Genomic DNA, 23,062 nt, shown 5'->3' with positions numbered 1-23,062 from the left:
TAACAAAATGAAATGCCCAGACTACCCTTCTTTATTGTTAAGTGACCAAATAAGCCTTGCTCCCCCTCTCTCATTAATATCTTGGGTTTAGTTATAAAGTGCAAATAAGTTAGTATAATATAAATATTAATCAATTATTAATTATTTTGAATGTGAATATTAATTATATTAACCTTACTAATATTCCTTTTAAAATGATAATTTTATACATTATATTAAAAATAAATTACGGAGTAGTATAGTTTATTTATTATTTTTTTCCCGAAAATTACGGAGTAGTATAGTTTCTCCCTCATCTCTTTACTCAACTGGGATTTATGGAAACTTTTCAGCACCCAAAGTTCAAAGCAAAGACGTAATTAGGGCTGGATTTTAATAACCGTAAATGGGTCATTAAAACCCAACGCAACAAGATTTTAATGTCAATAGTGAATTACAGGAAGAGGGCAGAGCGAGTGTGAGAGACAGTTAAAATATTAGGGTTCCTTTTGACAAAAAAATATGAAGTGGTGAAGACTTGATCAGTTGAATTTGGTTGCAAATAGGGCTTGATTTGGGAGAATTAGGGTGGAAAAAGTTGATAGTGTGAAATAGGCTTTGAATCGGGTTCATGGGATGGGAAATGTTGTTACATTAGAAATTGTGTATTTGTGCTTGGCCAAGGATCAACATATCTGAGATTACCCATCATCAATTGCTTCATTGCCGACAACCATGGTGGCAAAATAGTGGAAGAAAACCCCCATCTTAGCAAACCAAAAATCAGTGCTTGCAATTGAGCATTTCTGCGACGCTTCCCTCCGCTCCACCACCATCGCCGACCTCCGACGCTGCCCTCTACTCCACCACCGTCACCGATCTCCGACGCTGCCCTCTACTCTGCCACTGTCGCTGACCTCTGACGGCTGCCCTCTGCTTCGCCACCGTCTTTGAGCTCTGTCAATCCACACTCTCATGAGTCTCAGACGAAGAGTGGATTTTTTAATTTTTTTTGAAAGGTTGACGAAGAGTGTGGATAGAGAGAGGAAGAGACTGTCGTGTAATTTCCTTTTGGGTCTGTTGTGTCAGCATTTTGCATATTTCTTATATAAAAATGAGTGTGTAATGGTAAAAGCAACAACATAGTTAACAAAACTAACTTCGTTAAACTCTGATAATAATTGTGTAATGTGTGAGCAAGTATCATGCATAATTTTATTTTATTTTGACTTTTATTATTCTTGTATTATTTTTTGTTCTATATTAAATTTTGGCCATTGCAATATTGGTTTGGCCATGTGAATAAATATTATATTTTCTTAATTGAAAGAAAGATTGGACAATTTGGGGTGTGTGTTCATCTTCTCTCCAAGATTGTTGGACATTGCTCTCTTTAAGATGTATTTGTACTGCATAAGGCATGGGTTAGGAAGGAATGCGTAACATGTGTTGGCCAAGTGTCTGAAATAATAATATTTACTTCTGAATTATGGACATGTCTATGAGGTGCAGATATGTGTGTTGAAGTGTCCATGAAGTTTTAGTGTCCAACATGAGCACGTCATCTTTGTAGAAGTATCAATGCTTCTTAGCTGTGCATTACGGAAGGAGCAGAATCCTTTGATCTTGATGATGGTTTGAGTATCACTAGTGTTCTCTCAGGTTGCAAGATTCATGCTCTCTGGTTTGAGGCTTTGCCAAAGAGATATTTTGCCATTTCTGATTGCAAATTTTTCTTTTTTCTTTTGTGATTTAGTTCTTCTTATTAACACACACATTTCAAGATGACAATAATAATACCAATGGGCAATGGTTTAGAGCACCTTTTCTTGTCTTTGGGTCTTTCCATCTTAGATGCTTAGGAGCTTGCCCTTCTTTCTCATTTTGCCAAGCACTCTTTCCTGTTAATAACCTTTTTTGGTTTCTTTAGAAAAACCACAGTAACTTATTTTTTTTAATGCCCTTCTTTATTTTCCCCACAGTGTGCAATTTGTTCTTGCTTTTAGAATTATTCAATTGTCATGGAGTTAAAATGTTCTTTACCTCAACTGTCTCTACGTAGATAATTTATACGTGATTAGAGAACTGTCAGCTAACTTCTTAATGAGTTTACAATATTCACTATTGCTTTTGAATTCCAGAATTCTTGCCATTTTAATCATGGTGCTTTCTTATAATTGCCTTACGGACAGGTAATTTATACAGTTGGAAGGGATCCACAGTACCAAAAAAAGATCACTGCAGAGACAGCACCCCTGATCACCGCTCCCGTCATTGTAGGGATACCTTCCTCTCAACTACAAATACTTTTTGTCAGTTTTCTTAAGTTCTATATTTAGGCTTTCTACTGTAGGAATTGATGGGAAACTCTAATGCTGGAAGCATAGCTGTAATTTTGAATCAAATTGAGGTCTCTGTTAATAAGGACATGTGATAGATACATAGTAGTGATCTATCACACACCATCTGCAATACCTTCCCAAAACCAGAATGCAGTACAACAAGCATGTTACACTCCAAATAAAGGGCTGAAATGGGACTCTCCTTTTCCTTTGTTTGTAATGAAACCTAAACTGCTTTTGATCTAGTACTTTGTGCATACATATTGATTTAAAATGGTTGATCCAGATGAGCCTCATGTGCTTAACTAGGTTCTAGGTTTGAGAAAAGTTTTGATAGGGGTGAATATGTGCCGGTCCAATGAGAGTGTTGGATTGGTTTTTCAAAAATAAATTGTTGTTAGTCAAATTTGTTTCTCTTTTTCTTTCTCAATTGCTGAACAAGATCAACTTGGTTGCAAGTCGGTTTCCCAAAAATAAATGAGCGATGAGTTTGATAGGATGTGATTCATGTTACATGCATTATGTTCAGATGATATAGGCTCAACCTGGACAAAATTGCACTCCTATGTACAAGCATGAAGTAACCTGATGTTGAGACTGATTCCTTATAATAAATCTAAGAGTACTTTTAAACTGGACAGATCTTATTAGTTTGCCATATAGAAAAAAGTTGCAAAGTTTTCTGTGGCCATGTTATTCTCGAATGTACTGGACTTTCTTACACAGTTACTTCCAATACAGGTTTTGGTGAACAAAAATACTGCTAGTGCAAGTGAAATTGTGAGTTGCTTAGATTGTTATTTTACATGTGATCTATACTCTGGTATTTATGACGATATTGTTGTAAGCCGTGCTTCTCATTTCAGGTCGCTACTGCACTTCATGATAACTGTAGAGCTGTTCTTGTGGGGGAAAGAACTTTTGGCAAGGTCTAAATATCTGCTCATTCCTGAATTTTTATTTTTATTTTTTATTTTCTTGTGATGGTGTAGTTTTTTCCTATTGTGCTTTTTCTATAAATGGTGTAGCAAGATAAAACTTAGTCAACCTGTAACAGGGCCTGATTCAATCTGTATTTGAACTTCATGATGGGTCTGGTGTGGTGGTCACTATTGGGAAGTATGTAACGCCAAAACACATGGACATAAATGGAAATGGAGTGGAGCCCGAGTTTCTTAAAGTTCCTGGTAAGAAACTTGCATGCTTTTTTGCCAGAGAAATGAAATTGGTTCCCACTAATCTACATAACCTCCCATTTGCAGCTTGGAATGAAGTCACGAAGCATCTGTCTGAATGCCATATGCAACAACAGGGATAAAACAAAGGTTTGTGCTACCTCGCTATTTCAGTTATGCCTTTGCTCAGCTAGTCATGGTTTGCCACATATTGTTGCATATTCTTACATGTAGCTATTTACACTGCCCGAAAGTGACTCTAATTTTTTTTTTTGTGAAAAGAGAAACATGTGCAAATTTGGTATGTGATTTATTCAGCTTGCTCATTGGTGCTCTGATTCTGAGCTGATATTTGGCTACGATGACCTGATTGATACATGTACTTCCGTATTCAGTCTTTTGATCCTCCTCTTTCCTAAGAACCAACAACGAAGAAAATACGTTGATGGATTCAGAGTCTGGGGAGTTCAGTCATACCAGCACCGACCAAAAAAAGAGGATTGAATATTTCATTAACTGATTCAATGAAATAATTGTAAAAACCATCCTAGTGTATTACAAGAACCATTTAAAGAAGGTATTAGGTGTATATCTTCATACGTGTTGATACAAAAACGTATTTTCTTCTCGACTGTTGTCTTTATCAATTCCTCACACTTGATATCTTGTACATATTCCTCATATCTGGGTCATCATTTTTTTCCACGATTGATTGGTTTTATAGGAAGAAAGTCGAACTGAAAATGATCATTTTTCTTTCTTCTTGTTGTTGCAGGTGATACTAACTTTAAAACCCAACAAACAACAATTGGTTCTATATTCCAGCACTTTTCTAACCTGGTACTTGAGTAATTTCAATTTAGCCGAGGAGAGCAATGTGATGTATAATGTACATTCGTAGTGCATTAGAGTTATAATAGTCTGACTAGTTGTTATCCCATAAATTTGAACATGTCATTTTGATATATATCACGTGTCTAACCTCAGGGGCTTCATGGATTTGAGTTCCATTTAAGTTTAATTGGATTTTGTAAAGTAAGATGCATTCATCAATAAATTTCAGTTCTGACACGGAATATTGGAGTCTGAATCACAAATCGTATATACATACATACTGTTTTATGGATCACCTTACTTTGATAAATAAAAAAAATAAAAAAATTTCTTAGAACAATTTGAAATCGAAATTCAAAAACAATTTGTGATCATAAAAACAGAAATGCATGAATTGTTCAAGTTCTTTTGGTTAAAATGCTTTTTTACGTAATAGAATAGAAAATGAGAATTCATGAATTTTTTTTATAAACTTTTAATCATAATTTAATGATAAGGCTGGATTGAGTAAAGCGCAAGTATTTAAGGAATCACTAATTCTTCTCTCTCTATTAAACCCTTCGATCCGTCGTCGTAGGATCAAGAACGCAACACGTGACTTGTGGAAGGATTAGCTTTTGTGAAGCTCAAATATCAAGAGGTCCAAATAGTATGTGATGAAACAGGTGAAGTTCAGTCAACGAGAGCGCAAAATCAACTACATGCAGGATCATCGTCATCAGAATAACTTACTACACATTGGTGCTTATTCAGAATTAATTCTTCAATTTCCCTGTCATTATTCTATATATATATATATATACACACACTGTGATACACACTAGTATGTATCATAAATTTGACAATATGACTAAAATTTTTCGATTTGTTGATTCCTCTTGGCGAAAATAGGCTTGCTAGATTTGCCAGCCGACAGAAGTTTAGCAAAACTAGACCCAGCACTGACACATCAACACAAGCGAACAATTGATCTGGACTAATAAACAATTGATCTATGCAAAAATAATGAATCGGTGGACTTTTCACGTAATCACGATAAAAATAACCATTTTTTTACTAAATCGTGGATCCCACCGTACATCGTCTCAATAACAAATTCCAATAATGCCAACAGTTTAATATTACACACTTCATGCGGATCGAATTGTACACTTCTTCATGTGTTCGAAACTTGTATCGATTAATATGTTATTAGGTTACATTTCCAAAAAAAAAAAAAAAAAATTGTATCTATTAATTTTTACGGCTGATTTTTCTGCATAGAAGTGAAGTGCCTTCTCTTCTTCTACCTCCAACTCTCTCTCTAGATATTTCTCCATAAAGCTGCTGGTCTTTCTTTGCCGGGAAAACACAAGGACGTTAGAGAACAAAAAAAAACCGGAGATGCTGACTCTTTCTCTCTCCTCCGCGTACTCTCCCTCTTTCCACAACAGACACACTCTCTCTCTACAATCTCCGCCTCCTCAGAGTGGGCTTCTTCGTCTCACTCAAGACACCCCCTACCTTCGCTTCAATCCTCCTGGGTAAGTTTCACTGTATTTGATGAAAATCGTAACCTAATTTTGAAGGATTTTTCAGTGTTGTCTGATCAGCGTTTATGATTTTTGGTTTTTTTTGTTGCAGAGTTTCGGTTAATTGTAAGGAGGTGATGAAGAGGAACCGCCGAGGGTTTGGTCCTGTTTGTTACTCTGCGCCTCTCACTCCTCGAAGCCTCCAGTGGATCTCCACCGTTTCTTCTGCGTAAGCCTCTCGCTTTCTCTCTCTAAATTGTATTTCCAAGTGGCCTTTCTTTTTAAGATTGTGTGTAACACAAAAGGCTTACATTTAAAATTCCTTTTAAAAAAAATTTATATATATATATTTAATTAAAATTTATCAAAATTTACTGATGATGGGAAATAATATTTTTAAATGTTTTATTTAAATTGGATGATTTAATTCACTGGATCAAAGCTAATAGGTATGACATCCTTAGTTCCAAGACGACTCCTTTTTTCAGCATCGGGGCAATAAACGATGGCTTAAACTATTCTTAAGAAAATGATGGCTCAAGAAATGTATTTGAATTCCAACTTTTGGTTATTTTGATTTGGAGATCAAGTTTTAAAGGTTAATAAAGTTTGATGACTCTAGAAGTATCTTGAATCTGTCAAAAACAAGGTTTGAAGTTGATTTGACTTTTAAAGTTGCCTATGGCCGGTATTAGGGGTGGTCACGGATCGGATTAGGCATCAATCCTAATCCGATTTGCTCCCAACGGATTAGAGAATTTTTAATTCGCCACCGATCCGTTATCCCATGGATTAGATTGGATCGGATCCTTGTAATAACGGATCGGATCGGATTGAATCCACGGATTAAGTTTTATTTAAATTATCTATTATTATTATTTTTATTTTTATTTTTATAAGTAATATTATTTATTATTTATTTATCTTTTAACCCTAACCCAATACATAAAATTTTAATTTATTAATATTAATTCATATATTTAAATAATTATTAACTAATATACATTAAATTATCAGTAACTATTTAAATTAACTAATATATTTTTTGAAAATATATATATATATTTCACGGATCAGATTTTTAACAGTTCAATCCGTGAGCTACGGATTTGATTTTTTTGAATCCGCCACTGATCTGTGGGAGTAGCAATCTGATCCGATCCGTACGGATCGGATTAGATTCGCGGATTCACGGATTATTTGCTCACCCCTAGCCGGTATGGAGTGGAATTTAGTTGTCGGATATAACAGAATTTAGGATCATCAAGGAAACCCCCTGTGATAGGTTTTGCCACAATGCAAGGTAGAGTCGGTTGCAAAACTAAGAGTAAGCAGGTAAACCAGCAAAAAAATTGTAATCTATCATACATGCCAATGTGCCATTAGGTATTGCTAGACTACTAGTCCTGCCTACGTGGGACATTAGAAAGGTAGACTTGAGACAGGTCTAACCTTCGAGATTACTTTGCTCAAATTGGCTGCAAGCAGGCATCCTGAAGCATATCAGTGTGAATTTTACCATTGCACTAAGCAATGACTAAACTGTAAATTTATCATATAGATTAAAAATGAAATAGGGCTGGAAAATAGCTTATTCACTAAAGACTAGGCATCTCAATTTCCAGTTGCCTGTTAAACAGCTTGTTCTATTTTTCACCTGAAATTCAAATTGATAAATAATAGTGTCATGATTCAGTCTTTTAAAGTGAATAGGTCAACATTAAAATCTTAAGGGCCTTTCCAATTGGAACTTAGTTGTATGCCGCGTATGATTCATATAGAAAGTCTTGCATTTAAACTTAAGTTGGTATGTTGTTCCAAGAATTGATTGATTATACTATGTACTCTGATTTATAATTAAATTATTTTTCCAGGGTTTTACTGCTTGCTAGGGGAACTGGAGTTCAGAAATCCTTTGCTGTTCCTTTATTTGCCCTACAAGCGCCTGCAAGCCTCATCTCATGGATCAAGTAAGCATTTTATTTTTTATTTTTTTATTTTGATTTTTATACTGTCCTAGGAAGCACGGACACTCCTAAAAGGGCAAAAGAATCCGTGTCGGTGTTCTGTGTCAGACACCGACACATGCGTCTACACGCTACCGTGTCCAAATATTTTATATTTTTTTGAATATCTGGATGCGCTACGGACACGCCATGGATATGTGTCCAACACGTGTGTCCCATTCTTTGGGGAATTTTAAGAAAGTTTTAGAAACAATGTTGAGTTGAAGTGTAAACATTAGGAGTTGTTTAATTACATAATTACTTAAAAACTTTTTGTTTCATAAAACAATTTTATATTCAAACAATTAGATATTTATTCTTATATTTTAGTTCAAAGGTTTGATCTCTTGCACGATCGTCTTTGACTCTCTTGTTGTCCCTCCAACCAAGCTTTGCAACCAGTGAATGGTCTCTCTATCTCTATCTCTCTCTCCTCTTTCTCCTCTTTTCTCTCGTATTCTTTGTCCTTTTTGCTTTCTTCTTCTTGTTCTTCACAAACACTAAATAATTCTTTTTTTCCTTTCACAATAAATTTCTTTTAGTCTCTTTTTCCTTTTTCCTTTATTCCCCATGAACTTTTTTCTCTTATATGGATTCTTATCTTTATTTTTAACTAAGGCATAATTCTTTTTTCTAACAAAACCCTAATCGTCTTTGTCTCTCTCAGTTTTTTTCCCCCCCCTCTTTCTTAACCCTCTTTCTTTTACCCAGCAAAACACATATTTTTTTTTTTTTTTGTCATTATGAGATTGTAAAAAATAATATTACTCTTAATTTCTTAAAGTACAATATCATATATATATATATAAAATATATTTCTTATTTGCCGTGTTGCCATATCCGTGTTATGTCGTATCCGTGTCCCGTATCCGTTTCCGTGCTTCTTAGATACTGCCTTTTCGTTAATCAAATAATCATAGTCATGTTTATAGATTCAGCATAAAGTTTTAGTCATATTTCATGCCTTAGTGATTCTTATTTAAATTTGTTTTGCAGGGGTGAATATGGTATTTGGACTGCATTCTTGGCTCTTCTTGTTCGTCTCTTCTTCTCTATTCCTGGTAGGTTCTCTAGTTATCAGTATAATTTTCAATGTACAGTTTGATGAGATTATTGTTTCTTTTGTCTTCTGGATTTGGTTTTTAATTGCTTAATTCAACTAATTTCTGAGTAACTAACATTTGAACTTTTTGCATTGTTCTTTTGTTTATGTTTTCTGGATTGTTTCATAGTTGTTGATATCAACTTGAATCCTATGTGAAATAGAATTATCTAAGAACCCCAAGGGACAGAGAAGGTATCTGTTTCCCCTCCTGAAACTCATGAGTGCTTCTGCCATTTTCTCCATAATTATAACCTTCAACCTATGAGGAAAAGCGGAAAACGTAATTATGGAATGTAAAACAAATAAACAGTGGATTGGTTTGTTGTGATTATTATTGTATATCTCTGCAACTTTGCCCTGTATTCTATTTTCTGCTATAATAAATTGAGCATGCTAAGAATCTCAAGATATCTTATCTCGTGTCTTCTTTATATATAGGTGAACTGGAGTTGCCGTTTATAGCATTACTGTTGGTGATTGTGGCTCCTTATCAGGTTTTGAACCTAAGGCAAGTGGATGTGTTTACTAGATAATTGACACTTTTTTTTTTCTTTCTTTTATGAACTAGTTTTCATTATTCCCTTTAATCATTGGTGGCAGGGGTACAAAAGAAGGTGTCATGCTTTCGTTGGTGATTGCTGGGTATTTGGCTTTCCAGCATTTCACACGGGCAGGCAGCTTGCGGAAAGCTTTCGACCAAAGTTCAGTTGTTGCTACCTTGGCCATTATTTGTATCGTTGCTGTGTCATGCTTGCTTTTGATCTGACTTTAATACTGTAAAGAGCATTCCTGTTAACCTTCTACAAAACACTAAACTTGTGTGAAGAAGAAGGTTAGAGAATGACCGTCGTATCTAAACATTTCTTTTTCTTTGCTTAAAAACTTTAACTTATATTACTTTTGGTATTCTCGTTCCCTATGCATTACCCCTAAATGTGGATCACTTCATTCTTCCTCTGGTGTAGTTATTGTTCCTCACTGCACATGGCATCAATGATGAATAATTATCTAAACTCAAATTTATGGGCTCTTTAGAGGTCTTGGGATTAGTTGTTGGGATATGGGAAATCTTAGAAGTCCTTTGGATGATCAAGTCGATTAAAGAAATATATCAAAATCAGAGATTATGGCTCTTTGATTCTAGGCTTAGTTATCCTGTCATCTGGATATTTTTGTGAAGCATTTTTAAGCCTAATCAAATGTGGTGTCTATGGCAAGTTTAATTACCTTGTTTGGATGTTATGGTCTTATGGATTTTATATTCAACAAATCATCAAGTCAAGGATGTATTGTAATTTATAGCAGTGATTCTCTATTATTAATCTTATATAGTAGTGTCCATTGATGGCCTAGTACAACAAATTGTCATGTTCCTTCTAGCTTGCCCTTTCTCCTATGTGAAATCTAGTCACCATTACTCAAGGCTGTGGTTAGGTCAGAGTACGAATATTTAACTAGATATTATTTGAAACTAACCTTTTAAATTTCTGTTGATTCTTATTTATATTTCAATTATTTAGTTTGATTTCGTAAATAGCAATATAGCATGCATCTATGCAAACAAATAAAGCAAAAAATAAATAGAGTAGAGACACCAGATTTTTACGTGAAAAACTCTAAATAGGAAAAAAAGCAATATATAAATAATGCAAACAATTATTTAGTTTGATTTCGTAAATAGCAATATAGCATGCATCTATGCAAACAAATAAAGCAAAAAATAAATAGAGTAGAGACACCAGATTTTTACGTGAAAAACTCTAAATAGGAAAAACCATGGGACCTTGTCCAGCCATGAACAAATCCACTATGGAAAAGAGATAGTACAACCAAGTTACCAGATCCCCACCCTAAAATCCCCTAAATACCTCTTCCTCCACCGAGTCTTCAGGTTGTTTGCTTCGTTAACAGATCCACTCCTCATGCAATCTGCTTCTCCATGGTCTCTTTAATCTTTCTGCTCTTGTGTCAACATGTTGAATTGATCTTTGTTGGTAATTTTTATAAACTCCATGTATCACATAATAATGTCGCTGTAGGAAATCCTAGATTGAGAAACAGGGGATTTTTCTCTCTCTAAAATAAGGATTCTCTCTAGACCTCTTAGAGTTTTAATTAGTGACTCTAGATTGGCTATAGCCCCATATTTATAGCCAATATAGGAGACCAATGTAAAATGGCAAGTAAAATCCATTTTAGAGGTCTTATTTGAGAGAGTTTCCTATAAATAAATTGTTGCTGGGTTAAATTGATTGAGCCATTGATCGACACCTACTCGGAAATCCTCGATCGGTCGAGCCTTTGATCAAGGCGTACTGGTTTTCAAAACAATTTTAAGCAAAGCTTTTGATCTATCCATCTATCAATTGAGGTTTTCTAGAAAACATTCAATTGATCGATCTCTCAATCAAGTTTTAGTGTTTTTCAATGTAACCTACTTTTAAAATCTTTGAGAAAACTCAAGTTCAAGAGTCAAATATATATATATATATATATATATATATATATATATGTATGTATATAAAGAAAAGATCAAAACTATATAAGATAATTTGAGCCATTTCAAGAGCAAAATTAGACCATTTAAGGTATCTACAGTCTCATTTACCTATGTCCTAGGAATGTGATTGAACCTTGAGAGATTTGCGCCGTATTTTATGGTAATCTTTTTATTCAGAGGTTGTAGACAAACAACTCATGACATTTTGCATACACAACAATCCGTGTTTTAAACAGGAAATTGTCAACCCTCCCTCTACCTTTGGCAATTTTTATATTTATGTTAATCTGTAGAAGATGTAAATTTTCTAAAATTAATGATAGGAGTTGCACTAGGATATCAGCAGTTGATCACCTATCATTCAGATATAGAATCACACCAAATTTTCAATAAAAACCTATGTAGTTTATAATGTTTAAGTATGACATAACTTGTTCAGGGGCTTACCATCTTCAACGTTCACAAGGAGGTGCCTTTTAGATGGATGTCATGCAGAAATTATTTGGTTTGTGGAAATTGAGCTTGGTGTATGATTTTTGGGGATAGCAAGTCTGTGGAACCAACTTCTTAGAAGTTTGATTTTGACAGGTTCTCAAGTCCTGCACATTTTACTGAATGAAAAATAGAACAATGAAAAATAGAACAGAGAGAGAGAGAGAGAGAGAGAGAGAGAGAGTTAGTTTAGGAGTCATAAATATATTTTCCTGATGAAACCTACTTTTTTAGTTTTAATCACCTTTAGGTAACTCACAAGTGACTATAGTGTTTCAATTGAATGACCTCCCTAGGTTTACTTGGGATCATAATGCAGTGCTATCTTTGTGCTGCTATATAATGGACAGATCAGCGAGTTGAAGTTTCATTTGATTGATAGACTCTAAAAGTAGTTACTGGTTTTGAAAAGAAGTGAATTTCAGAATTGCTACATACGAGGAAATGATATATCACATGTAGCAAAATGAAGTGATTTCCAGTTTTATGAAACGACAAATTAAAACCTCTCCAATATAAAATCCATAAATTCGTTTTTCGGTGGGGTCAGGAGTGAATTCTTTTTTTTGAACTCTGGCTAGCAAAGCTATTTATTTAGTCATTGAAAATTTGATTAAGTTTTTATATGGCTTGGTGGATTTGCCTAATTAAACGGTATGACACAGGCACGTCACTATCATAATGTCTCATAACATACATCCATAATCATCTTTGTTATTGTCCATACTTGTTCAACTATTTAGCATCGCCCTTTCCATATTAGTATATTAGGGTGGTAGTTATAATAAATTTATCTAATACCATTAATCATGTCTAATGTTGAATGCAGTAATTTATTACTATTCTGGTCATTGAGTCAGTTCATGGCTATTGTACACATCTCTTCACTAAAACAGTCCTATAACCAGATAGGTGTGTCTAAAGATTTTATTTTGTTAAGAGCAGAAAGACTAGCTATAAAGAACCCACTAGATTACTTTTCTCTTCTTCACTTTCCTCTAGCTTCTAGCTGAACTAAAAGGCGCAAATAGATGAAATACATTAATGGTCTTGTGGTAAGAATGAGGTCTTGAAATTTATATCTTGCTTCTTATCCCAGTGCCTCCTTTAAACTGTGTAAAGTGTTTCTGGTGATTTGAGTGAACCGCCATCTCATTGTGGAGAGAGAATGACTTTACTTTGTTCCCATTTGTTTAGAGATAATTTGCTGCAAGAATCGAGAAACAACTTGTGGTGATGATCAGCAGTAGGTTGAGCGATGCAGAGTATGCTGAGTTGGGGGTCCCCGTTGGTTCTGCACCATAATCTGTTGGTACGCTTGGAGTGCCAGGATATATCGATGAGCTTGGGGTGGTAGGAGATGTATATAAACCTGGGGGTGGAGGACTATTCATTGAACTTGGAGGACTGTTCGATGAAGTTGTGCTGTCAATGAAAACACGGATACTTTTTTCAGTTGCTTTCCTTTTTGTCAGGAGAAATGAAATTAGAAGTGTTTTGGAAATTTACCTGGGTGTTGTGGTGGACATTGCAAAGTGACAACTTCCAGAACCTGCAATAATGGAGTAGTAGTTTGGAAGTTAGCCAAATTTTACCATATTTATTTAAGAACAAACATGTAATCACAGCTATAAAGTGGGGATCTTAAAAATATTCAGTGTGAGGATTGTTGAAATTAATCTGAAAAATATGGTAAAGTTGAGTAGTTGAAAAGAAACTAATTGATCAAATAGAAGCATAATTTACACACTAAGTACTCATAGATATTTTGAATCATTCAGAATCAACAAATTCAGGATATATAGTCACAATGATATAAATGATTACTTGGCGAGTAATCAGTAAATTAGTGATATAGAATTAGCAGAAAAATAAATAAATAACTAAATAAAAAGTTGATTTAGAATTTTGTGGACATATCTTACTTGGATCAGTGTTGGTAAGCTGTGCTGTTCCTCCAAAAACACAGCTAGTTGGAGATGGGTTCTTCTGGTAGTAGTTATTGAATGCATATGAAGCATGGTCATGAAGTGTGTTTGGATTATAACAACTTGCACCTGGTTGAATTGCTGAACAATCTGCTCCTCCATAGCCGCAAGCATAGTCAAGAGCTACCTGTAAAGCGGTTTCCGATGCAGATGGGCTCGCAATACACCAAGACCCGCCCGATGATGCAGGGGTGGTGGTTGGGCTTGGTTGCGTGGTGGTTGGGCTTGGTTGTGTGGTGGCTGGTGGTGGGGGGCTTGTTACAATAGGAGTCATTGTAGTCGGAGAACTTGGAGTTGTTGTAATTGGAGAACTTGGAGTTGTTGTTGGAGAACTTGGAGTTGTTGGGATGATGATGGGAATGGTTGGGGTGGAATCCCTTTGGGTGGTGAACTTTAAAGATGAGAAAAGTATTTGGTTTTCCAGTTCTCTCTTCTGTTGGATTGCTTCCGAGGGAGGTTTCTCTGCAATGCTTGCTTCTGAAGAAATCCAAATCAAGGTTAGTCATTCTTTTTCCTTTTTCCACCTTTCTCTTGAAGAATGAGAATTTATCAAGTTTGAATTGATTCTGTATAGTCATGATAAGCCCAGAAATTTTTACAAATAGCACTCTGTTAAAGTTATACAGATGTATGGTTTTAACAGATTAGTCTTATCAAATGAAGAATGATAATAATGACATAAAAATGCATTGATTTGATTTGGAATCAGCATTGAACAGGAGAATATGATAATTGAGAAACCAAAACACAATCTTGAAAAAATAATTACTCTATCCTTTATGGCAACATATCAATTCTTCAGGATATTGTGGGATTACAAAACCTTTGTTTCATTGCTAAATTTTTCCACAATATGTTAGATTTTCCATTGTTTGATAGAAATTCCTTTGTAACTATAGATGTTTCTAGTTAAAAACCAATCAGCAGCCGTAGAAAGTGAAGATTACAAAGTGCTTGCATTGCCTATTTGAAGATAAAACACATTGAAACTATTCAGGAAATTCAAATATGAAATACACTCTTTAGAATTTTTAGATTATAAAATTTGTTAACCACCGAATACAAATGCTCGGAATAGGAGGAGAAGCATGCGTTTAGCTGTAAACACTTCAAATCGAAAACTTTAAAGACAGTGAAGATTACCTGAAATGAGGAAAAGAATAGAGAGGAAGAACATGGAACAGTGAAGAACTCTAGAACCCATCTCTCCGAACTACTTCTACGAGCTAGTTCTGAATTTTCTTCTTCTTTCGTGGGAACAATAATCGGAAAGAAATGGAGATTTCTCTGGTAAGAGAAGCACCAATGGTGGGTGTCTCTGCTTAGAAGAAATTATCTTTTGTTACCCTTATTAGGTAATATATATATAAAGTTTGAAGAATCATAGCTTTCTTGAGAAGGAAAGGGAGGGGAGGAATATGAGAAAACTTGAGAAAGGAGGCATTTAGAAGTTGGGAAGTGCAAGCAAGAGGAGGAACTACAATAGGGGAAAAGGTGTATGAAGTGGAAAAGGGAAAAGAGTGATCTGCCTGGAATTAAATCTGATGTTTGTGCTGCTGATTAACTTGTAGTTTATTAATATGATGATACTGATGTGGTGGAATTTCCCTTTCACTTTTCTCCCCCATCTTTCTACTGTTTCATGGGACTAAATCAAAAGCTAAAGGTGTGTGTGGAGAGAGAGAGAGAGACTGTGTGTGTGTGTGTGTGGTCTTGAACCAAAAGTTTCCTCTCTTGTGATGTCTCTCTCTCTCTCTCTCTCCTCACTGGGTATGTCTTTTTTTATTAAGAGCTTGCATAGATGCATACTGCCTAAAGATATTACTGATTGCAGGGAGAGGAAACATATCAATATCACATTGCCTGATCTTTCCCTCAAGAAGTTCCTTTAGTTCTTTTACATTATATATTGTAATGCCCATTTGCACTTTTATGAATTCGCATACTTATGTATGTTTGTGTGCGCGCCTCCATATATGTATATAGTATAAGCCGTCATATTCACTCGGAAGATCAGATATCAAACAAGAGAGTGTGACGGTGGGTTCCACCATTGCACAATTGTGGGGGGTCTACAACCCTCTCTCTTGTTCGAGATTCGGCTTTTAGAGTGAGAAGAATTTTCAATATAATATTGACTCACCCAAGGTACATTTAGTACAAATTTTCGAATAGGAGAATTTGAACTGAGTGTATTTACAACACTCTCTCCTATTCAAGATTCGGCTCTAGACATTTTCATTGTACATGTTTTTACCGTCCCTTTATTTTGCTCCGACTATTTTTTTTTTTTTTTTTTTTTTTTGGGGTTCTTACGAGCAAGGCCCTCAATTTTGCATTTTCCTCGAGATGTAAATCAAACCAATCCCGATGTGGTTGTGCTTTCATGGGCTAACCTCTTTCAATTGGTCAAATATCAAAGGATTAAAAGACGTTTAATCGAGAACGGAGTCCCACTATAAAACAACAATCTTTTCCCTCACCTTTGTTCAATGTTGACAGGTCACCTTTTACTGCCAACACATTCTTCTCTTTGAATATATATGGTCGGGTCTCCGATTGGCAAAGATGATCAATGTTTATTGAAAATGGCGACTCCTATGTACATCAAACATGGCCTCCCATCAACAAGATGAGCTCTGAGCTACAATTTATGAGCTCCCATTTCAAAATCCAAATCATGAACAGACATGAAGTTTGCCATCGAAAGTGACATCTGATCAATGTACATCTATCGCCAACAATGATCAACATACATCCAAGATGGCCTCCAACTGTATTTTGATCCCTTCTCGGACTTTTTTTAAAGATACCCTTTAAGCTCCCTTCTCGGAATTTTATCTTTTTTGTTCTTACAACTTACAAGCAAGGCCCTCAATTTTGCATTTTCCTCCCCCCCCTTTTTAAATCAGTTTTTCAAACAAGGCTCATACTAGATGTAAATAAAACCAACAATAAATGGGCAGAGTACACAAGAAATGTTCTAACCTCTTAATATCAAAGGATTAAAAGATGAAAACCAACAATCTTTTCCCACATTGATTCAATGTTGACAACCAGGTCACCAGTTACAGGCAACGGATCTCCAATTGGCAAAGATGATCAATGTACATCAAAAATGGTGAGAAATATAATCAATGTACATCAAAGATTATCCAAGATGGCCTCCCATCAGCAACTTCAGCTACAAATGACGGTCCGTCCAAATCAAGATTAGCTACAATTGACAAGGTCGTCCATCTCAAAATCAAAAGCATGAAGGTTTCTACCTGAAGTGACCTCTGATCAATGTACAGCTAGTAAGATGGTGGCCTCTGATCGCCAGATGATCAACATACATCTGCAAAGATTGCCTCCAATCAACAAGATGAACTACAATTGACAAGGTCTGCCCATTTCAAAATCCAGATCACGAACAATGTGCATCCAAGATAGCCTCCAATCAACATCAGGGCTGTCCATTTCAAAATCTAGATCATGTGGAGCGAGGGGAAGGAGGGGGTTTAATCTGTTTTAAGTACTGTTGTCCATCTCTTGCCCACTCATTTTCAACTCGAGATATTCATCAATCCTCCGAAGGCTGCCTCTGATTGGTCAAGAAAGAAAGATGATCAATGTAAAGCAAAGATGAGCTACAATTGTTGAGAGCTGTCCGTTTCAAAATCCAGATCATAAACAAGCGGCTGAAGAATTTAAAGGGGTTTTAGTCCGTTCAAGTACAATGACAGTATCTTTTGCCATTATTGACGCTCATTAAATCCTATGCACCCACAAAACATGTAGTGTCTCCATAGACAATTATCAAGCAAATAGCTCATAACAGAGCCAAGGATCAAAATTATATTGTCGATGACATAACAAATAAAAATGATCCAATGCAATAAGATTGCATTAACAAAGAAGTTTACTACCAAAATGTAATGTGAAAAATATCTCAAAAAAAAAAAAGCTCATTCATCTTCCTGGCTGCGCAGCCTGGCAAGTTTGTTGGTAACAACTACATCAAGCTGGGCAGCTCGCTCCACGATCTCTTTCCTCTTCCTTGTTGACACATTGTGCGCAATCTCTGCACAGTAAGTCCTGCATAGCAAATATGAAATGTGAAGAGAGCAAAATTCAAGGGATTTTATAATAAAAAAATAGAAATAATGAATGGAAAGCAGAAAGGATTTCCTTAGCATTTTTACCTATTGTGCATCATCAGAAGTTCAAGCTCTTTAGCATTGTGTACAACAAATTTCTTGAAACCGTTGGGAAGATAATGGCGGGTCTTCTTGTCAGAACCGTAGCCAATATTGGGCATAAGGATGCATCCCTTGAACTTCCTTCTCACACGAGAATCAATACCTTTTGGTCTGCGCCAGTTCGGCTGACATAGACGCATTCAACCACACATTATTAATCCACTCAATAGAATGTCAAAACAATAACAGAAAAAAGGGAGAGAAGTAAACTGAAAGAAAGAATCATTACAATTTCTTTCAAGAACAGACAACTAAATTAAACATTAAACTCAATAAATGTAAGCAAATGTAAGCAAGCATTAAGTAACAGAGAGCTTATGATATAAGAAGCTAACTGTGTCGCAAGTCCTGTTTATCTTTCAATTTATGCCCTTTAAACGAGAAGTCCAGCAACAGAAATGAAGTATGGACATCAGATACCATGGGCAAATAAACTTTTTAAAATGTTTAATTTTTCGGAAAGGATAAAAAAAAAAAAAAAAAAAAACCACAAGTAACCATAATGCAAATAAAATATATACACTGATCCACCGCAGCTATCTCAGCCATAACAGCATTCCACCAACCATACAAATGTTTTCTTTTTTGGAAAGGAAAATAACCACAACCATAATGCAAATAACACACACACATATATATATATACTGATCCACAGTGGCAATCTCAGCAATAAGAGCATTCTACCAACCATACAGATGTTTTCTTTTCGGAAAGGACAAAAACCACAACCATAATGCAAACAACATATGTATACTGATCCAGAGCAGTAATATCAGCTGTAAAAGCATTAAACCATACATGATTAATCCAATCAACATAATGTCAAAACAACAGAAACAGATAGATAAAGAGATAAAAAGTAAACTGCAACATTACAATGAAAAAGTGAATCATTATAATTTTTTAAAGTACAGATGTCTAAATTAAACATTATACCAAATATAGAGAAAAAACATATAATGGAACAAAAATAATATATATAGATCCCAATAAATGTAAGCAAGCATAAAGTAACAGAGAGCTTATGAGCTAAGAAGCTAACTGTGTCGCAAGTCCTGCTTATATTTCAATTTATGCCTTTTAAACGAGAAGTCCAGCAATAGGAAATAAGCCTGGACATCAGATACCATAGGCAAATGAACTTTTTTCAATATTTTCTTTTTTCGGAAAGGAAAAACCACAAGTAACCATAATGCAAATGACATATATATACTGATCCAGAGCAGCCATATCAGCCGTAAAAGCATTAAACCATACATGATTAATCCGATCAACAGAATGTCAAAACAACAGAAACAGAGGTAAAGAGATAAAAAGAAAACCGCAACATTACAATGAAAAAGTTGATCATTATAATTTTTTTAAAAACAGATACTAAATTGAACATTATACTAAATATAGAGAAAAAAACAGATAATGGAACAAAAAAGAGGAAATATAGATCCCAATAAATGTAAGCAAGCATAAAGTAACAGAGAGCTTATGTATAAGAAGCTAACTGTGTCGCAAGTCCGGTTTATATTTCAATTTATGCCTTTTAAACGAGAAGTCCAGCAATAGTAAATAAGTCTGGACATCAGATACCATAGGCAAATGAACTTTTTTCAATATTTTCTTTTTCGGAAAAGAAAAACCACAAGTAACCATAATGCAAATGACATATATATACTGATCCAGAGCAGCAATATCAGCTGTAAAAGCTTTATTAAACCATACATGATTAATCCGATCAACAGAATGTCAAAACAACAAGAGAAACAGAGATAAAAAGAAAACTACAACATTACAATAATTTTTTAAAAAACAGATGACTAAATTAAACATTATACTAAATATAGAGAAAAAATAGATAATGGAACAAAAAAAGAAAATATAGATCCCAATAAATGTAAGCAAGCAAAAGTAACAGAGAGCTTATGTATAAGAAGCTAGGTGTGTCGCAAGTCCTGTTTATATTTCAATTTATGCCTTTTAAACGAGAAGTCCAGCAATAGGAAATAAGTCTGGACATCAGATACCATAGGCAAATGAACTTTTTTCAATATTTTCTTTTTCAGAAAAGAAAAACCACAAGTAACCATAATGCAAATGACATATATGTACTGATCCAGAGCAGCAATATCAACTGTAAAAGCATTAAACCATACATGATTAACCCGATCAATAGAATGTCAAAACAACAACAGAGATAAAAGAGATAAAAAGCAAATTGCAACATTACAATGAAAAAGTGAATCATTATAATTTTTTAAAAAAGAGATGACTAAATTAAACATTATACTAAATATAGAGAAAAAACAGATAATGGAACAAAAAAAGAAAATATAGATCCCAATAAATGTAAGCAAGCATAAAGTAACAGAGAGCTTATGTATAAGAAGCTAACTGTGTCGCAAGTCCTGTTTATATTTCAATTTATGCCCTTAAAACGAGAAGCCCAGCAACAGCAATTAAGTCTGGACATCAGATACCATGGGCAAATGAACTTTTTTCAATATTTTCTTTTTTGGAAAGGAAAAAAACAAGTAAACATAATGCAAATAAAATACATATGCTGATCCACACTAGCAACCTCAGCCGAAAGATGGTGTTAATTGTATATGATAATCACGAGATAAATCAGATATGATACAGTCTACATCACAGATTGCTAGAGCGGAAATTTAAAAGATTGTAAAATAAAAGACTATGCAAATGAAAAAAACGAAAAAGCCAACTTAAAAATATCTTGAGATGTGTAAAAGAGATCAGATGGTAGTGCATGTTTTATATTCATCATTCAACTGCAGAATAGATGGATAAGCATCATCACACCTCTTTTTTTTGCATATCTCAACTAAATACAAACCATAATTTTTAATTTTAAAATGTTTAAGAATCATAATATCATATTATAAATTATAAAATGAAAATAAAAATTTGAGCTTCCACTCAAAAAATAAAATGGAATCAGATACAAAATGTCCATCACCATGTTGCATCAAGAGATACAAGTAAGACTGGGGCGACAAAATTGTCATCATATTCCTCTGCAATCCAAATGGGATTGAAATATTTGGGAGGTTAAATTGAAAAAAATTGCAATCCAACAGGTCAAAAACTGCATAACAAAACCACGCAACACAAAAACAAATTAAAATTCTCTCAGACATTATATATATATATATATATATATATAAAGTACATATGTACAAATGAATACCAATGTCACAGGAATAACATATACTATGCGCAAATACAACAACAAAACATAAAAATCCTACAAACGGAGTATACATATTACCGGTAAACAAAGAAAACAACCTCATATGCAGACAATATCCAAGTACATAGATTTACATATAGATACGTGCGAATGATATGAAAAATGAATCGATCATATATATACCTTAACAGACACCAAGCGGTCGCTCCAAGGCCTCTTGAACTTCTTATCCCTCTTCTTCACGATCTTCTTCGTCAACAGAGGCACGGCCATCGCTTCGACCCTTGGTTTCTGCAAAATTCTTCACATTAGATCTATTGTGTGCGTATATATATATATTAATATACGTGTATATGTTAATATAAAAAACAGAGAGAGAGAGAGGGAGACTCACGACTAACTAGGGTTTTCTCTGCCGCCCAGCCCTTCGTTACAAAGGGTTGCTCGAGCTTATATATATAAGCAAACGCACATGTGAACTAGGGTTTCTGTGAGTGGGAGTCCATAGTAAATAGGGTACGGGAAAAAGGGCGGAATCGGAAACATATATAGTGTAATTCGATTTTTTTTATTAAAAATACAATAATAAAATAAATTTGTGAGGCGAATAATTCCACCACATTTCTTATTAACAAAAATACCTAAGCTCATTAATCCTTCACTCATTATTTTATACTAATATCATAACTATATTTTTATTTAAACTTTTTTTTTCTTCTTTTTTATCTTCTTTACTTCTTCTATTACTTTTTTTTTTTTCGGTTTCTAACAAATTTTTTTTGCATTTTTTTTTTTTTGGAAGTTAAAGATGAATATATATATATATATATATATATGAAATAGAATGTACAATCAAATCCCAAGCAAGGACCCAGTCCACGAATAATGGACGAGGCCCAGCAACACATCATACAAAAAACCCAATCACCAAATAGGGCCCAAGCCCACAGCAAATTTTTTTTGCATTGACCAACTTCTCAACTGCCCAACAACATTGAGTTTTTTTTTTTTTTTTTCTTAATAGCCACTTTGGGGCACGCCCGGGCCCAAGGTGGGGCTACTAGTATTTTGTATTCTGTTTTGCACTATATGTTTTTAGTTTCTTTATTAAATGTCCGCCTGAAATTTTCTGTTAGAAATTGTTAAAGGTATCCATTTTGGACCCAATATAATTAACTATTCAATATATATATATATATATATAGTTATTTACTTTATTGTATGTAATTTTTAAAAAAATTGCAAAATGTCCTTACGAAATTCTCTCTTTCTAAAAATTTCTCCAACTCTTTCTTCTTCTTCTTCTTCTTCTTCTTTTCTCATTTACTTTTTTGTTATTTCGAGTTTTTTTTTAATCCCTTTAAAAAATTACATTCACTTTCTTCAATAAAACCCTAATTTTCCTCTTCAGAGTTCGTTCAATTTTCTTTTCTTTTATTTGTTTTCTCTTCTTAAATTTTTGTTATTCTTGCAAAAATATATGATCCATACAGAGATAGCAACGGGTGAAGTTGGGGTGGAGTTAGCTAAATGAAACTCCACCCCGTTAGAACATTCGTCATACCAACTCCGCCCGTACATTAGGACAAGTTTGTAATTGGTATATTATTCTCGCCCCTATTCCAACAAATAAAATACCGACTTACCCCCACGAAGATGGGGAAAAAAATATAGGGCGAAT

General features: G+C 34.5%; 4 protein-coding genes and 3 non-coding genes across 16 annotated transcripts in view; 2 read left to right on the top strand and 5 right to left on the bottom strand.

The window, feature by feature from the left end:
• The window catches only part of LOC132311005 (carboxyl-terminal-processing peptidase 1, chloroplastic), a 29,832-nt gene extending 25,265 nt beyond the window's left edge, over nucleotides 1–4,567 (top strand). For 4 of the 10 annotated variants that reach the window (XM_059808730.1, XM_059808748.1, XM_059808757.1 and 1 more), the window contains exons 8-13: nucleotides 2,172–2,255; nucleotides 3,063–3,101; nucleotides 3,188–3,250; nucleotides 3,379–3,508; nucleotides 3,584–3,646; nucleotides 4,272–4,567. In XM_059808730.1, coding sequence (XP_059664713.1) covers nucleotides 2,172–2,255; nucleotides 3,063–3,101; nucleotides 3,188–3,250; nucleotides 3,379–3,508; nucleotides 3,584–3,639 — 372 coding nt within the window. In that variant the 3' untranslated portion in view covers nucleotides 3,640–3,646; nucleotides 4,272–4,567. Of the gene's footprint in view, nucleotides 1–2,171; nucleotides 2,256–3,062; nucleotides 3,102–3,187; nucleotides 3,251–3,378; nucleotides 3,647–3,778; nucleotides 4,202–4,271 lie in introns of those variants that run through there. The other 6 variants (XR_009482798.1, XM_059808740.1, XM_059808733.1 and 3 more) reach the window with 6 other exon arrangements.
• A 959-nt stretch (nucleotides 4,568–5,526) lies between these two features.
• Nucleotides 5,527–9,858, top strand: LOC132311060 (cold-regulated 413 inner membrane protein 1, chloroplastic-like). The gene is made up of 6 exons (XM_059808775.1): nucleotides 5,527–5,853; nucleotides 5,954–6,070; nucleotides 7,716–7,811; nucleotides 8,844–8,908; nucleotides 9,391–9,460; nucleotides 9,553–9,858. Exons 1-6 carry the CDS (start codon nucleotides 5,714–5,716, stop codon nucleotides 9,716–9,718), a joined length of 654 nt encoding a protein of 217 aa, XP_059664758.1. The 5' UTR covers nucleotides 5,527–5,713; the 3' UTR covers nucleotides 9,719–9,858.
• A 3,001-nt stretch (nucleotides 9,859–12,859) lies between these two features.
• LOC132310973 (PLASMODESMATA CALLOSE-BINDING PROTEIN 2-like) lies at nucleotides 12,860–15,514 on the bottom strand. Its single transcript, XM_059808723.1, has 4 exons — nucleotides 15,076–15,514; nucleotides 13,870–14,409; nucleotides 13,454–13,496; nucleotides 12,860–13,369 (listed from the first exon to the last, which is right to left on the bottom strand). Exons 1-4 carry the CDS (start codon nucleotides 15,134–15,136, stop codon nucleotides 13,138–13,140), a joined length of 876 nt encoding a protein of 291 aa, XP_059664706.1. The 5' UTR covers nucleotides 15,137–15,514; the 3' UTR covers nucleotides 12,860–13,137.
• Nucleotides 15,515–17,730: 2,216 nt separating this feature from the next.
• Nucleotides 17,731–21,892, bottom strand: LOC132310989 (large ribosomal subunit protein eL32z-like). Its single transcript, XM_059808724.1, has 4 exons — nucleotides 21,776–21,892; nucleotides 21,565–21,672; nucleotides 18,120–18,301; nucleotides 17,731–18,012 (listed from the first exon to the last, which is right to left on the bottom strand). Exons 2-4 carry the CDS (start codon nucleotides 21,652–21,654, stop codon nucleotides 17,883–17,885), a joined length of 402 nt encoding a protein of 133 aa, XP_059664707.1. The 5' UTR covers nucleotides 21,655–21,672; nucleotides 21,776–21,892; the 3' UTR covers nucleotides 17,731–17,882.
• Nucleotides 20,743–20,828, bottom strand: LOC132284447 (small nucleolar RNA Z196/R39/R59 family). The gene has a single exon (XR_009472278.1). It is a non-coding gene; the product is annotated as a small nucleolar RNA Z196/R39/R59 family (small nucleolar RNA).
• LOC132284433 (small nucleolar RNA Z195/SNORD33/SNORD32 family) lies at nucleotides 20,918–20,995 on the bottom strand. The gene has a single exon (XR_009472270.1). It is a non-coding gene; the product is annotated as a small nucleolar RNA Z195/SNORD33/SNORD32 family (small nucleolar RNA).
• LOC132284599 (small nucleolar RNA U31b) lies at nucleotides 21,123–21,203 on the bottom strand. Its single transcript, XR_009472321.1, has one exon. It is a non-coding gene; the product is annotated as a small nucleolar RNA U31b (small nucleolar RNA).
• Nucleotides 21,893–23,062: the final 1,170 nt, after the last annotated feature.

The sequence above is a fragment of the Cornus florida genome, unplaced genomic scaffold (genome assembly GCF_030987335.1).
Source record: "Cornus florida cultivar Cherokee Brave unplaced genomic scaffold, ASM3098733v1 CherokeeBrave_3.0.0_Hap2_Chr01, whole genome shotgun sequence".
Classification (NCBI taxonomy): domain Eukaryota; kingdom Viridiplantae; phylum Streptophyta; class Magnoliopsida; order Cornales; family Cornaceae; genus Cornus; species Cornus florida.
This window is presented reverse-complemented; position numbering and strand designations above follow the sequence as displayed.